This window comes from Paracoccidioides lutzii (assembly GCF_000150705.2).
Source record: "Paracoccidioides lutzii Pb01 unplaced genomic scaffold supercont2.9, whole genome shotgun sequence".
NCBI classification, from domain to species: Eukaryota; Fungi; Ascomycota; class Eurotiomycetes; order Onygenales; family Ajellomycetaceae; genus Paracoccidioides; species Paracoccidioides lutzii.
Genome location: NW_015440955.1, coordinates 401,734 through 416,164, shown reverse-complemented (window position 1 = coordinate 416,164; position 14,431 = coordinate 401,734). Strand labels below are relative to the sequence as shown.

The following is a 14,431-nucleotide window of genomic DNA, read 5'->3' as shown; positions in this document are numbered from 1 at the left end:
GCGATCCTGAATATGAATGAAGAATAGGATTATAGCTTAGCAACCTATCTCATTGTGGCCTCTTGTGTGTTGAACACAGCTTGGGATAGGTGTAATAGTTTCTCTCGTCACTACTTAACTTATCATCTCATTCTAACCCCCTCCCGAATTGCTATCCTTGGAAGCCGAAATCGTACTATACCAGTACCCGGTCAAGCGCAGGTTACAGGGCATGCGTGGTGTTCAGTTGTGAGGGACAAGGGGACCTGGCATGGCGCCAAAGGCGTGCGATGAAGTTGAATTCAATCCCACTACGATCTTTAAAAACAAATGTAACAAAGTAATGAAACGGAAAGCTGGACGACGTGTTAAAGGAGCGAAATAGCTGTTGTAAAATGTGAGTGCAGGGAACGGCAGAGAGGTTGCGCAAAGGCTCCGCTGGAAAAAGGGTCACTGCGTCAATGTGTAAAATGGAATTGAGAAGTAATTATTGTGAACGAATCCACGGATTGAGTGATCCATGGTTAAGGGAGATAAGGGAGGTGGGGAAAGGGTGCCATCGGGTTTGACTGGGTGGAAAATCAGGCTACAAAAGCAGTGAATAATTCAGATTCAGAGCGTCGTACATAGCGCCGTTCGAATCGTGTTTTTTTTTTTTTTTTCTTTCAAACTCGCATTTTGCGATCGTTTGAATTCCTCCAAATGAATTCTCCCGTTCCCATTCGTTCTGTTCTTTCAGAGTTAGGGAGGTTAGTTTACGTCATCCGGTTACTTTTCCACAGTCTCACATCTTGATGACAATGCGGGCGTTTCTCTTGGAAACATCCCTTCTCTCATCTCTGCCTCTTCTAACGTCAAAACCTTAGTTCTGGCGCTCCCAAGGCCAAATGCCCGTTTGATTGCCTTCCAGCTCTCTACCAATGCAATGTATATCACGACAGCTCCGAACACTACACCCCATTCCCATGTGATAGCCGAATGTTTGAAGACCGACTTGTTCACAACGGGTATGTACACAACTGGGAACACAATGATGGAACCAGCTATGACGGCCCAGAATAAGAACCGGTTTTGCCACAGGGCAGGAAAGATGGAAAATGGGCCAGAGAAGCGGGCGGGATCGAGATTGAATAGAGAGCGAGAGAAGTGCTTGACTTCCCAGGCAGTGACAAGGAGGAGGAATGTGATTGTTGCGTAAGTGGTGGCACGGGCGCGGAAAACAACTTCGCATGTCTCGTTCCATTCCTGGTTGCACGAGTCTCCCAGGTTGGAGCCTCCGGCGCCGTAAGCGACTGTTACGAACGCCAGGAGGCAGAGAGATCCCATGAATGTGCCGTACATCATTTTATCCACGATTAGTTCGCGGGTGAAGACTCCAACGCGTAGGTCATGAGGGGGACGATACATAATATCTGGTTGGCTTCCCTCTAGACCCAACCCCAACGCGAGGAATGAGGAAGTGATTAAATTCACCCACAGGATTTCTATGGGGGCAAGAGGGAAGACGGAGTTCCCATCTGCGTCTTTGAAAGCCAATGCTAATAGGAGTAGTATCACTTGGGCAATGTTGGAGATCAGCAAATGCATGAGGAACTATAGCGGGGTGTTAAAGTTAGCGGAAACTGCGAACGGAATTCTTTTTGCTCGTTGGAAATGTTAAAAGAGTTGCTTTTTCTTTCTACCTTCTGGATGTTATCGAATAAGCGGCGTCCTTCTTCCACAGCTTTCACAACAGATGCAAAATCATCATCAGTGAGAACCATGTCAGCAGCTTCTTTAGCCACATCGCTTCCATATTTTCCCATAGCAATACCGACATTTGCGTGTTTAAGGGCTGGAGAATCATTTACACCGTCACCCGTCATGACGCAGAATGAGTTTCTTCGATGCATCGCCTCCACCATGCGAACCTTGGTTGTTGGGCTGCATCTCGCTATCACAAGAGGCAGCGCCTCAATCGCATCAATATCCGCATCTGAAAGCTTGTCAAATCGCTCAGCAGCCATGACCACGGTACTAGCCTGGGCAGAAGGTATAATGCTCCCAAGGATACCGACTTCATAGGCGATTGCTGTGGCTGTTTTGATGTGATCACCCGTGAGCATGTGGACGGTAATACCGGCCATATGACATTTCCTAACTGCTTCAGGTGTTTCTACACGCGGAGGGTCATACAGCCCAACAAGTCCAACAAAATCTAGGTCTTTCTCCGTCAATTGCCGCAGAGATAGCTGCTCAAACTCGTTTTCGGGAATTATCTTGTGTGCCACGCACAGCACACGAAGCCCTTCTCCAGCCATGTTATCCACGACATAGCGAATTTCCGATTTCTTTTCTTCAGACACGTTTAACAAAGGTACCATTGACTCTGCAGCACCTTTAGTAAATGCATCTGCGAAATTGGAGTTGGCACTTTGGTAAACCACGGTCATTCGTTTTATTGCTGAATCGAAAGCAAATTCTGCCAACTGATTTCGTTGGCCACCTTGGAGCAGGGTCTGTTTGTCGGAGTTGAATCGCAGGGCAAGAACGTGAAGAGCAATTTCCGTGGGTTCTCCGATAGCAGTCCAGTTATCTCCAGCATCCGTCGCGGACAGGTTATCAACGGAGACCTTGTCACTAGAATTGTAGATGGTCGACAGATTGCAAAGCGCTATGGTGTTGAGGAATGTGGTGAAGGTGTTATCGCACTTGAGCTTATCAGCATCAATATCTGCGCCATCCATTTGTACGAATCCGCTCCTAGGATCAAATGGGTTCGTGGTATCGTGGATGGTCAAAGTTCCAGTACCAGGAATCCAGGCCTTTCGCGCAGTCATTCGACCTTGGGTAAGCGTACCGGTCTTGTCTGAGCAAATGTTGGTGACTCCCCCGACAGCCTCAAGGGCCTGTAGTTTTCTAACAATAACGTTCCCCTTTGCCATCGCCTTTGTACCAACGGCAACAGTTATGGTGAGGACAGCGATAAGGGATTCTGGAATAACGGCAACCGCAACACAAATGCCGTAAATCAATACTTCATCATGCACGTCCCATTTATTGGCGGAGAAAACAATAATCGCCAAGGTAATAGCGAGTGCGAAAAGCAAAAGAGCAAACTTGCTGAGCTTCACCTGAAGAGGTGTTCCTACCAAGCCCAGGATGTGAACTAAAGTTCTCTTTGCCCTTTTCAACGTTCGAAGACCAGCGTTTGAACCCTCAACAACTGGCTCCTGCTGGCGTAGTAGCTGTGCAATCTTGCCTACCTCAGTTTGCATGGCGGTTGCGATCACAATTCCAGTAACCCGACCCTGGGTCATCGTGCTCCCGGAATATGCCATATTCGTACGATCTCCCACAGCCATTTCACGAATGGAGAAAACGACATTTGGGGTTTTGGAAACAGGCAACGATTCGCCTGTTAGGTGGGCTTCGTCAGTGGAGGCGTTCATTCCGTTAAACAGTCTCAAGTCCGCCGGAATCATATCACCAACTGCCAGCTGGACGACATCACCGATCACAAGGGTCTCAGCCCTCACGGATTCTATTCGACCATCTCGGATGACTTTAGACACTGGGGCAGAGAGGGCCTGCAGCGAAAGTATGGTCTTTTCTGCACGGTAGTCTTGGAAGAAACTATTTTCGACGTCATAGAAGTTTAGCCGTGTTCCGGTTGAAAGATTCATGCGTTGTATAACTATAAATATATAGGAATGACAGGGACAAGCAAATAACATACCCAACAACAATATTGAGAAGGATGACCGCTGCTATTACAGCTCCTTCTATATAATCATTGATCCCAAAAGACAGTGCCATGGTTATGACGAGTACCTGTACATCATCACACCAGAATTAACATCGAAGTTATTGAACCATACCAGTTGGCTGGCGATGGTTCAGTCGGGAAATAAATGCTGATCGTACTAAAGTCAGACTGTTGGACACTTGTCTTAACAGAATTTTCCACAAGGAAACCCCCTCCGCTCCCTTAACCTTGTTAAGTCCATCCCGCTGAAGGCGAGATGTCGCTTCGGAACTACTGAGCCCATGCCTATTGCGACAACAGTCAGTTCCGGCCTCATGGTTATGAAATTGGATTTAATCGAGGAATCTCATGAATGGCTTACTGGATATCAGCTCCCAGGGCGAGGGAGATCTCTGGAATGGAATAGGTGTGGGCATATTGACAGATTTCTTGACGCTTCTTAAGCTCATCAAGGGTCACAGGCACTGTGGAGTCCTGGGAAAAGACCTTGTATGAGCTAGTCGAGACTTTCTCCCCCTCGTCTAGCTTTAGATGGGAGGTTGATTGATTTAGGGCTGATCCCGGACGTTGCTCGGGCCCTTCATGAATGGAAGAAGTATTTGGAGGCTCTGTCGATTCCTCGACATCTGGTGATGAGGTCTCTATGCCCATTCAATAGAAGGTATAATATAGCAAAAGGAGCGAAAAGTTTCGACAAAGACTGGACGAGCAGGTAATGAAGGTCGGGGCTGTATAAGTCGTAGTCGAGGATGGACCACTCAAAATAAATTGCTAGCAAAAGAGAGAACAAGAATGGAAAGGTCAAGAAGAAGGGCAAGGAATGGGAAGAAGGGGAATGACACATGGGACGGGGGCAACATATAGATATAGTTTGTTTGGTAGTTATTCAGTCTGACTTCTCCACATCCACCACCCAACGATATCGGAATTCTTCAATAAGTTGCAATTCGAGGATGATGACAAGAAACTAGGGATTTCACTGCCACACCTATGACGATACCGAAGTTATGTGCACATATGAGATTTTATCCATTTTCTTGGCTCACCCATACCTGTTACAAATGTTTGTGACCAGTGGAGACAACGTTCGATCCCTCTTCAACTCAGCCAGTCAGCGTAGGGATTTTTAGCGGTTCATGCGCCTTAGACTGACGAGCTGGCATGCGAGCAATTAGAGTGGCACTTTCTCTCGTAGCTGGTGAAAGAAGCGAGAAATTGCTCAGCTTTGTCGCCCCATGCCACTTGACCAATTCTCCTCCTTAATCCGCCGTTATGCTTTGCTAGCGAAATTTTGTCATCATCAGGGCAAGTTCTGGCCATGCTTGGTTGAGCAGGGTTGGTGTTGTTGCCTTTCCCCATGGGTCCTAGTTCGCAGTCGCTGCTGAAATGGCTGTTGGGAACAGGTGTGAATGAAGATCGGTTTTGGGCTACTTGACTTGGCGTTTCTTCTCCGCGACGTGTGCCCCGAAACAACCTAACTCTCCTCCGCCAACTCCCCCCGGTTTTGGTTTCCTCCACGGTGTCTTGGCTTCATCATTCTCCACCTCAAGATAACAATATTACACGGACAAAAAATTCGCTCAACGAATTATTAACCGGAATTGTTTGTTTGACCCCCCCCCCCCCCCCCCCCCCCCCTGGGGGTACGGCCAAGGAGGTGGTCGCAGAAATCTTTCCTTGGTTTACAGGTGGTTCTGTTTTAGGTCCTTTTGGCCCTGTGCACGTTCCATGGCTTTCAATGCGATCTACCCATCCAGCATCAAGAATGTGCATATCTGAGTTACCATAATATTATAGTCCAGGCTGCTTGTACGAAGCACGATCTTGCGTGCCGTTACGGCCTTTCGATACATATCCCTATTTTTGTTTAATTTGGTGCTTTCTCTCTTGATGTCCATTTGCCATTAACTGATTGATTCCCTGTGTATGAAGCTATCCATCGCTGTTGTTTTTTTATGGGAGGAAGCTCCCAAGCTTCTATGCTGCGTTGAAGGTTGAGTTGCATGCTAAGCGTGCGGCCACAAAACCCCGCCAGGGGGAGTTCCTTGAATGCTATGTCTTGAGATATGGGCACGTTTCTGCGCTAATCAGTTAGTGGGGGCTAGGTTTTAACATCCTCACAAACCCAGGATAATATTTGGAACATCTCACAGCTTGTAGAATCCATAGATGAAGTGCACAAAGATGTCTCGTGTGTCTATATGCACCAACATCCCTTTTACACCATGACCCCAGAGCACATGACCTATTTCCATATAAGTAGGTCGGATTCAGTATTTTGTTCCTGGCTGATTCTATTGTCAACAATATTAAAATCGTCGCTAAGGCCTTCCAGTGGGTTTGCAACATCGACGTCATAACGAAAATCGGGACAAGGGTTATATTTGGCCAATGGGAAGAATGGGAGGCTCAACAGGAATTGATCATCTTCCTTTACAGATATAGATGCAGCCATATTTTGGACCAGCCCTAGCCGTGTACGGGTAATGAATGAAATGCAAGTCAACAAAGAAGAGAGAGAGTATTTATCGCTATTATTATTATTGCTGAAATCCTCCAGTTTATGTCGGTCTTCAAAACAGAGGTGGTTAGTTGTTTTTAGTTTTAAGGTTCTCCTGAATTGCTTGCTGCAAAAGAGCGGATCATCTATTCCTCCGTGATATCCAGCATCAACCAAAATAAAATATCCAAACCTCAAATCATTTTTCTGTGAAATTATCATGATATGGAAATACCAAAAAGAAGTTCCCCAACGCTCAATATTTTTCTCTGCTCCAAATAAGTATCTTTAGTTTAGTTCTCATACCGCTTCCTTTCCATTTCTTCTGTATCCAATGGCTACTCCGGAGGCCTGTCTTGTTCCACTCAGTTTCCCGGATGGGTCAGCTTCCTATACCTCCCCCAACGGAGATAAAATTCTTGGATCAGTCAATGGCCCTATCGAAGTTGGCCGTCGAGATGCCCAGAAGCCGGAGGAGGCTACAATAGAGGTCCTCGTTAAGCCAGGTGCTGGCATGAGTGGCGTTGGTGAGCGATATGTTGAAGGGATTTTGCGGAGCATCCTGAGTAGAGTTATTCTGGTACGGGAAAAGTCTATGCCTAGAAGGGGAATCGTAATCACCTTGGTTGTGTTGGAGAATAAGGGAGCGGATGGAAAAGTTACCAAACGGGGTGGATCTGTGAGTACAGCGAGTTTTCAAACGCTCCAATACAACATATTATACGAGTGCATATCTTGTATACTGAAACGTCGCATCACGCTGACTTGACGCCGTGAAGTGTCTTCCGATTCTACCTTCGCTGTTGCACACGTCTCTACTTGCTCTGCTATCTGCAGCCATCCCTATCTCTATGATATTCACTTCCTCATTAGTCGCAGTATCCGGAACTGGCGAACTGATTCAGCACCCTTCATATGACTGTATCAAAACTGCTGCATCCTTACATGTTCTTGCATTCTCATCTAAAGGCCATCTACTTCTTAATGAAAGTGAAGGTCAATTTGGCCTTGATACGTGGGATAAGGTCTACGAACTAGCCGAATCTGCATGTCGAGGAGGCGCAGAGTTTCGAAAAGGAAATGGCGATGTTGAAATGAGTGGTATGAAAACTGGACAAACCCTTGAACAGGTTGTCAGAGATACTGTGGAGGATAAGCTTCGTGAAGACTTTGCATGGAAAATCGCTGCGGCTTAAACGTTTTGTTCTGCTGATTGTTCACGTCATTGCGAACGGAAAAAATAAATAAATAAATAAAAGAACAGACATAAGAGAGGGAGATTTTCCACGAAACATCGGGAATCATCAAGTTATGATCCCCCGGAACAGTCGTGCACCGGAAATGGCTAACTGGACTGCCAGCGTAATATCTACACATATCATTGTGCAGGCAGAATTTGCCATATCTTTGTGGGGTTGTGCAACCCTTGGGCGGGACTGCCATGGTGGTTCTAACCCCCAAATCCTGAAAGCTTCGAGCTCGTCACTTATGCATATGTTGGAGAAGAAAGATCATCAATGAAACGTTGGGTAGGCAAATTAGAGCCACCGAATCGGAGACTTCATCCAAGCTTAATGTATATCACCTCTTAAGCTGATACCATCTTAGCGTCCTAGGACTGGCCAAAGGATGCGAATTGTTAGCTTTTGCCGTTCAGACTGCGAGTCTTGGAGGTATCTAAAATTTAGAGCTTCTCTGTCATTGGTGACTATTCTCCCGAGTTTTTCATATACACAACTCTTCTTTGATGACTTCATCCTGCAGTTCCTCCTTGATCGCCCGTTTGGTTATATAGATGCTCCACATTCTTTGTCAAATGACCTATTTTTTGTCCCATATAACTTCGTATTCCGATTCCTACTCTGCATCGCAGCTGCTGCTCCCACATCTGTAAACTCTCTAAAACCCCCACCGCACTTCGCAACATTACACGTGCTGAGCGAATGGTGGGAACTCTGGAAGTTATCTCGCGTGTGCTGGACTCCAGCCTCCATTCCAAACAGGACAACGAAGTACGTCAGGTGCTATCCCTAATAGCTTAGACATCTTCGATCCAGCCACAAGATGTTGCCAAGTTGATAATTTTATATTACTTGCTGTTTAACAAGAGCCTAGATATTCTGACGATTTTGAGTATCGTTTTGCCCCCTATCTTTCTATGGAGATATCGATTTCCTTTGGGCCTATTTTTGAATGGGGTCAATAAGAGGTCAAGAAAAATTTGTATCTGAATTATCAAGAAGATTGGAAATGAACACTCCAAACAAAACATATCAAATAACGGGAAGCAGCCAGAGAAAGTGGTTCTCTTGTTTTTTGTGATTAGTGTTGATTTGCGATAACCTAAGCCACCTTAACTCATCCGGCAAATGGACATAGAAAAAGGCAAAATATAATTATCATAAACTAATACTGAACAATGGAATCAGAACAAATTAAAATTTGCTAACCTGAAAACAGAGAGTTTCATTGGGAGAGATTGACTCATTCCCACCAGCAAGTTGAATGAAAAAATGCAGATTTTTCTTTACTGTTCTGAAACACTGATCATCACTAAGTCCAAAGTCGGGGCGAGATTTTCAGAATGGGACCCAACTCGGTGCCTGCATACCGAGGATGATATCATCAACGCATTGACTTTCACGGATTAAGTTGCCATTGCATGATAGTCTCTCCACTTCAGGATAAGATAAAGGAAATATCCGAACACCGCAAGAAGCACGCACACGAGCATAAAAATCCAAATGTTTGCTGCCAGAATATGCTCAGCCCCGGAAGTGTCCTCAAAGTGACGGAAAGATGATGAACCGGAGCCGGAAAATGAGTCATTCAACATCGTTAAGCCATTGTTTTCATCATCCACAACGCTGTGTTCAATTGAGACGTTTGAAGAGAGTACATGGATTCCATTGTCACTCTCATATTCGATATCTGGATCAATTGGCAGGAGAGTGGAAGTAATTGTGATATCCACATTTCCTTCCATTTTCCTTCTCGAAGCAAAATGGTTGCAAGGTTTTTTGACTTGAATCTAATTGTATTATAAGACTGGAGAGGAGAAAGGTAGCGGGACGAAGTTTTTGAATTGCTGTTTGATAGATGATTGAATTTGATTAAGAAATGATGTTTTGCCGCGTCGTGAAGCTTCAGAATGAATGTGTGAGTTGCCAACGGGGGGGCTTTACGGTACAAGTTGCTATGACAATTGATGATAAACATTTTGAAGATGTCACTCTGAGAAGACAAAATGATGCTGATATAAAGCCTGATAATGGTACTAATAATGTATATGTACCTCTTTACATGAATGCGTCTGTCTTCTATGCTGCTGAAGGGAAGAAGAGGTATCAAGAAGTAAAAAGTAAGGGTATGAAAAATTTGACACCAGGTTTTTGTCGTCAGCCCAGCTTCTTTTAAGAAAAATCCCACACTATTTATTGCAGTTACAAGCAAATCCCACAGCAGAGCACCTCCAACCTTGGAAGCTCTTTTAACAACTTCCGAAAAGATGGAATTCGATGATAGCTTGACTCCATAGTCACTGGCAACTAAGTTAGTTAACGTGCTGCTGCAAGCTCCGCTGTCGAGGCTGAGGGTTGTTCCTTGGCAAATGTGTTCAGCTATCGAAGATTTCCAGGTTTTTCTTTTTTTTGAATGTTTCAGTTTCTGCCACTTTAAAGAGAGACGATCGCATCATGCATCAGCGCAGGAGGAAGTTCTCTAGCTGCTGTGTGCGAATTTCGTCGGTATTCTTGTGGTATTTCTTTCCAAGTAAAATGTCAGCCCGGGGTTAGCGACCATCGTCGATCCCAGTATTTACAGGAATTTATGGAAATTTTGCAGCTCGAAATCATATTTGCACCTGAATATTTTTCCTGTTCGATCTGGAGATCAAACTGCCTATCCCTTCTAGCTTCACCGGAAGGGAGCCAATTGGAATGTGTTTGATTTCACGGGACTACCTTGTCTGACTGTGAGGAGCTGTGAGTGGCCTGCCCCTGATCGTGATCGTCCACCTAAGCAGAATCCGTGATTGTGTGATACAGCGGCGAGCATGGGCTATACGGCTTCCCGATGCCGATCGCGAGGGCCCGATGGTTGGACAATAAAAGTAGAATGTGCTCTATTTGCCGCTGTTGGCTCTCCTTTTTGCAAACTCGAACTTGCAAGGGAGAGGTAACCCGGTGATATGCACAGTACACCGTTGTCTCTGTATCTCCCTCTCTCCCCAACTACTGTCCCCTCTTCCTCTAGGAACTCCCTATTCTCTTTCGTTAGCAGATCAGCGTCACACGTGCTTCGTTCGAGTCCCTTTGAACCCTGGAAGATTCCAACTTCAACAATCTTCACTTTGCTAAGAGCCAGAGTCCTTGTGTTCTTCTAACTATCCCATTTCTTTTGTTAACTCCATTCCTTTGACACAGCTCCAGTCGCTCGTTTTATTCCCATCCCAATGATCCGGTCGTTTCTCACTCTGCTGGGCGGCGTCGTGCTTATCTGCCTCAGGGCAGGAGTGCATGCGTCCTCAGCTGGTTACTTTCAAGTCATTGAAAGGCTTGCTTCTATTCCTTACGGCTGGGCTCAGGGACCTGCCCCGGATAAAACCACAGTCCTCAGATTCAAGTTGGCTGTGCATCAGGAAAAACAAACCATCTTTCACCAAAATGTTTTGGACATTTCCACCCCAGGCCATCCCCTTTATGGCATGCACATGAAAAGAAATGAGGTCGAGAGCTTCTTACGCCCCCGTTCTGAAATATCTGACCAGCTTCTCTCTTGGCTTGCCACTGGAGGGCTCAGCCGTGAAAAGGTCAAAGAAAATGGGGCCTGGATCAGCTTTGATGCCACTGTCGGACAAGCAGAACGTCTCCTGAACACGCGTTTCTACTATTTTATCGACAAGAAACGCAAAGACTATAAAATCCGCACCCTTGAATATTCCGTTCCCGCATCCATTGCTCCAAATGTGCACATGATCCAGCCAACCACAATGTTTGCCAGATTTCAGCCGCAGGGGTCGACTATCATGAGGACTCCTCCGCTGGCTACTGATAACAGCACAGACGGTGGAGCCGAAAATTGCACCACAAGAAACACCCCTTCCTGCCTGCGCAAACTATACAACTTTGAGGATTGTAAAGTGGCAAATGAAGTTGCTAACAAGGTCGGTGTCTCCGGTTACCTCGAGCAATATGCCCAATACAAGGACCTCGAAAGATTCCTGACCACTTACGTCCCCGACGCCGTGGGATCCAACTTCTCCGTCCAATCCATCAACGGTGGCCTCAATGAGCAGGACACTGTCAAAGATTCCACAGAAGCGAACTTGGACATTCAGTACGTCATTGGTCTCTCACCCACGTCAAATGTGACCTACTACACGACTGCAGGGCGTGGGACGCTCATTCCAGACCTCGACCAACCAAACATGGAGAGCAATTCCAATGAACCATACCTCGAGCAACTTCTTTTCCTCCTCGCCCTGCCAGACGAGGATCTCCCCACAGTCCTCTCCACGTCATATGGAGAAAACGAGCAAAGCATCCCAGCCAAATATACGGAATCAGTGTGCAGTCTATTCGCGCAACTGGGTGCTCGAGGCGTCTCTGTAATATTCAGTAGCGGCGATACTGGAGTGGGCAGTGCCTGTCAATCGAACGACGGGAAGAACACCACCATTTTCAATCCCATCTTTCCCGCGTCCTGTCCTTTTGTAACCTCCATCGGCGCCACGGAAGGCATCAACCCCGAGAGGGCAGTATATTTCTCTTCAGGGGGATTTTCTGAGCGGTTCGACAGACCTGCATACCAACAGAAGGTAGTCCAGAGCTATCTTGATAAGCTTGGAAACCGGTGGGAAGGGTTGTATAATCCGAAGGGACGCGGGTTCCCCGACATTGCTGCCCAGGGCGTGCACTATGCCATATTCGAAAAGGGACAGCAGATTGCTGTTGGCGGGACAAGGTACGCATCATTTCTTTTTTCTCTTTTTCTTTTCTTTCTTTTTATATACTTCAAATTGGGCAACACACGCCATCTTAAAGGAAGAAGGAAAAGGAACGCAAACTTTACCATACTAAAAATAAAAATAAAAATAAAATATAGTGCCTCTGCCCCAACTATCGCAGCCATAATCTCCAACCTAAACGCCATTCGCATCTCGCAAAACAAGTCAGTGCTCGGCTTCCTCAACCCTTGGATATACAGCTCTGGCTTCCAGGCATTCACAGACATCACGGACGGAGGTTCAACAGGCTGCACTGGAACAGATATGTACTCCGGGCTCCAAACTCCTTTCGTGCCATATGCTAGCTGGAATGCGACGCCCGGGTGGGATCCAGTTACGGGATTTGGGACACCGAACTTTAAGAAGTTGGTGAAGTTGTTACCCGAGGATGGCTATCCGAACACGGAAAAGAGAAATGGGGCTTAATTGATTGAAGGTGATATATGCAACATGGTCATTTTTTAGAATAGGGGATAGGCGTTGAGAGAACAGCAACGCTCTGATGAGAGAATTCTTTCTGTGTACAGATTCTCCGATTTCACTCCGTGTAGCCAAATCCCCAAAGTGCTTAGAAAAGTTATAAAACGTATCGATGGGCAAAATGAGAAGAAGAAGATATGGGAGCCAGCGGCTGCCATGGGCGTCCCTTGCACTGCCCAGATACGTAAACGTTTAGGCCCTTCCGTCGCTGGATAGGGCTTCGCTACCTGCGGCTTCGAGAGTCACCTCTTTCTTTGCCTAAAACTTTCAATCAGACAGTTGCTTGATTTCATTAGAGAGTTGCAGAATAGAAATGCCTCAACTGCAACTCAAATAGAGAATCTGAGAAAAGAAGAATCTGACTCGAACTTAATTGAAGGGCTTTCAGAGTGAAAAGATACCTCTGCAGAATCAAGTCACTGATAACTAAATGATCATGCACTTCTATTGCTAAATGATTCAGTCTTTGTCATCAACAGTAGAGCAGTGTGCCAGAAGCTATTAAGAATGCATCATTCTTATGCTGAGCACTTTGGGATTGGAAAGATTAAAGAGCTTCTCAAATGTAAATACATTTGAAATGAGCTGAGAGCAGATGTCAAAGAATATATGAAGACATGTGATATCAATCCAAACCCGAAATTTAACATTGATGGATGAGGTCTTGTTTTCATATTATGGGCTTTAAAACTTGAACAATTCTCTTCTCAGAAGTTTCTGACTAGAAAAGAACGCTCTTCTCCCCACAAATTCAATAAATGTAAGTAATTTTTTAAAAAATCCTAAGAGTAGAAATGAGTGGTTATGTCCGTGACGAAGTTCAGCGTGGATAGTTTCCGCCCCCCAACATAGAGTTTCAGGTATGATCACATGACCGTTTCAAAATAGGGCTAGCGCATCAAGTTCTCAAGCACATCTAAATGAGTGAAAATTCTTCACTAAACCTCTCATTTCAACCAACCTTTGGAAGCACATCCCGCTCTGACACGTCTTGCTCAAGAATGCTTCAATTGATGATAGAAGTTATTTTGGAGAAGCAGCCAATCCATCAAAATCGGCGATGCTGTCATGGTCAAACCACGCAAAGCGTTTACCAAGGGCTTGAGCACCTTTTGGTCCAAAAGACATGGCGGAAGATAGAAGAACGAAATTCTGGCTGGAAATAAAGTGAGGAGGACTTTTCTTTGCTCAGTGCGAAATTAAGAGAAGGCAATCGGAAGGATAATTACTTCAAATTGTGGAGCTTTGGAAGCCCCAATCTCGTGCAAGTGCCATGGATGGTTGAAGAAGTTAACATGGGGATTTCAACTGATATTTTGCCAAACATAACCTGCACAGGTGTTGATATCTTCTATTTCAATTCTACTGTGGGTTACGATGACAATCGTAATTAATGTCAACCGAATTTCCGGCTTCAAAAGTCAATATGCCCTGCATTTTTGTAAATGCCGGAACATGTTCACTGCTGTGAGTGAATCTGCTGCATTCATGGTGTCTAACGAAGAACGCCTTCCGATTAAATTGAAGGCTCGTAGTACAAACGGTTCAAGACATGTTGCAAGAGTGATACCAACATTGAACTGTACGAGCAGGACAAGATAAGGCATTATGCCATGATGGAAGTTCCAATCCCCAGCCTGGAATCATGAACGCGCCTTGGAGAACTGCATATACTGGTATACTCAAAGGCCTTACACACACCATTTAGCCAGTGTAA

The 14,431-nt window shown here is 45.5% G+C and overlaps 5 protein-coding genes across 5 annotated transcripts; 2 read left to right on the top strand and 3 right to left on the bottom strand.

The window, feature by feature from the left end:
- Positions 1-747: 747 nt before the first annotated feature.
- On the bottom strand, positions 748-4,378 carry PAAG_11749 (potassium/sodium efflux P-type ATPase, fungal-type; the record flags this gene model as incomplete). The annotated part of the gene is made up of 5 exons (XM_015847339.1): positions 748-1,572; positions 1,662-3,594; positions 3,698-3,792; positions 3,886-4,012; positions 4,089-4,378. The coding sequence occupies 5 exons, from the start codon at positions 4,376-4,378 to the stop codon at positions 748-750; spliced, it is 3,270 nt and encodes a 1,089-aa protein (XP_015703030.1).
- A 1,594-nt stretch (positions 4,379-5,972) lies between these two features.
- On the bottom strand, positions 5,973-6,182 carry PAAG_11748 (hypothetical protein; the record flags this gene model as incomplete). The annotated part of the gene is made up of 1 exon (XM_015847338.1): positions 5,973-6,182. One exon carries the CDS (start codon positions 6,180-6,182, stop codon positions 5,973-5,975), a length of 210 nt encoding a protein of 69 aa, XP_015703029.1.
- A 379-nt stretch (positions 6,183-6,561) lies between these two features.
- Positions 6,562-7,423, top strand: PAAG_03789 (hypothetical protein; the record flags this gene model as incomplete). Its single annotated transcript, XM_002794150.1, has 2 exons — positions 6,562-6,906; positions 7,007-7,423. The coding sequence occupies 2 exons, from the start codon at positions 6,562-6,564 to the stop codon at positions 7,421-7,423; spliced, it is 762 nt and encodes a 253-aa protein (XP_002794196.1).
- A 1,451-nt stretch (positions 7,424-8,874) lies between these two features.
- On the bottom strand, positions 8,875-9,213 carry PAAG_03788 (hypothetical protein; the record flags this gene model as incomplete). Its single annotated transcript, XM_002794149.1, has 1 exon — positions 8,875-9,213. The coding sequence occupies one exon, from the start codon at positions 9,211-9,213 to the stop codon at positions 8,875-8,877; it is 339 nt and encodes a 112-aa protein (XP_002794195.1).
- Positions 9,214-10,680: 1,467 nt separating this feature from the next.
- Positions 10,681-12,660, top strand: PAAG_03787 (tripeptidyl-peptidase; the record flags this gene model as incomplete). The annotated part of the gene is made up of 2 exons (XM_002794148.1): positions 10,681-12,191; positions 12,333-12,660. 2 exons carry the CDS (start codon positions 10,681-10,683, stop codon positions 12,658-12,660), a joined length of 1,839 nt encoding a protein of 612 aa, XP_002794194.1.
- Positions 12,661-14,431: the final 1,771 nt, after the last annotated feature.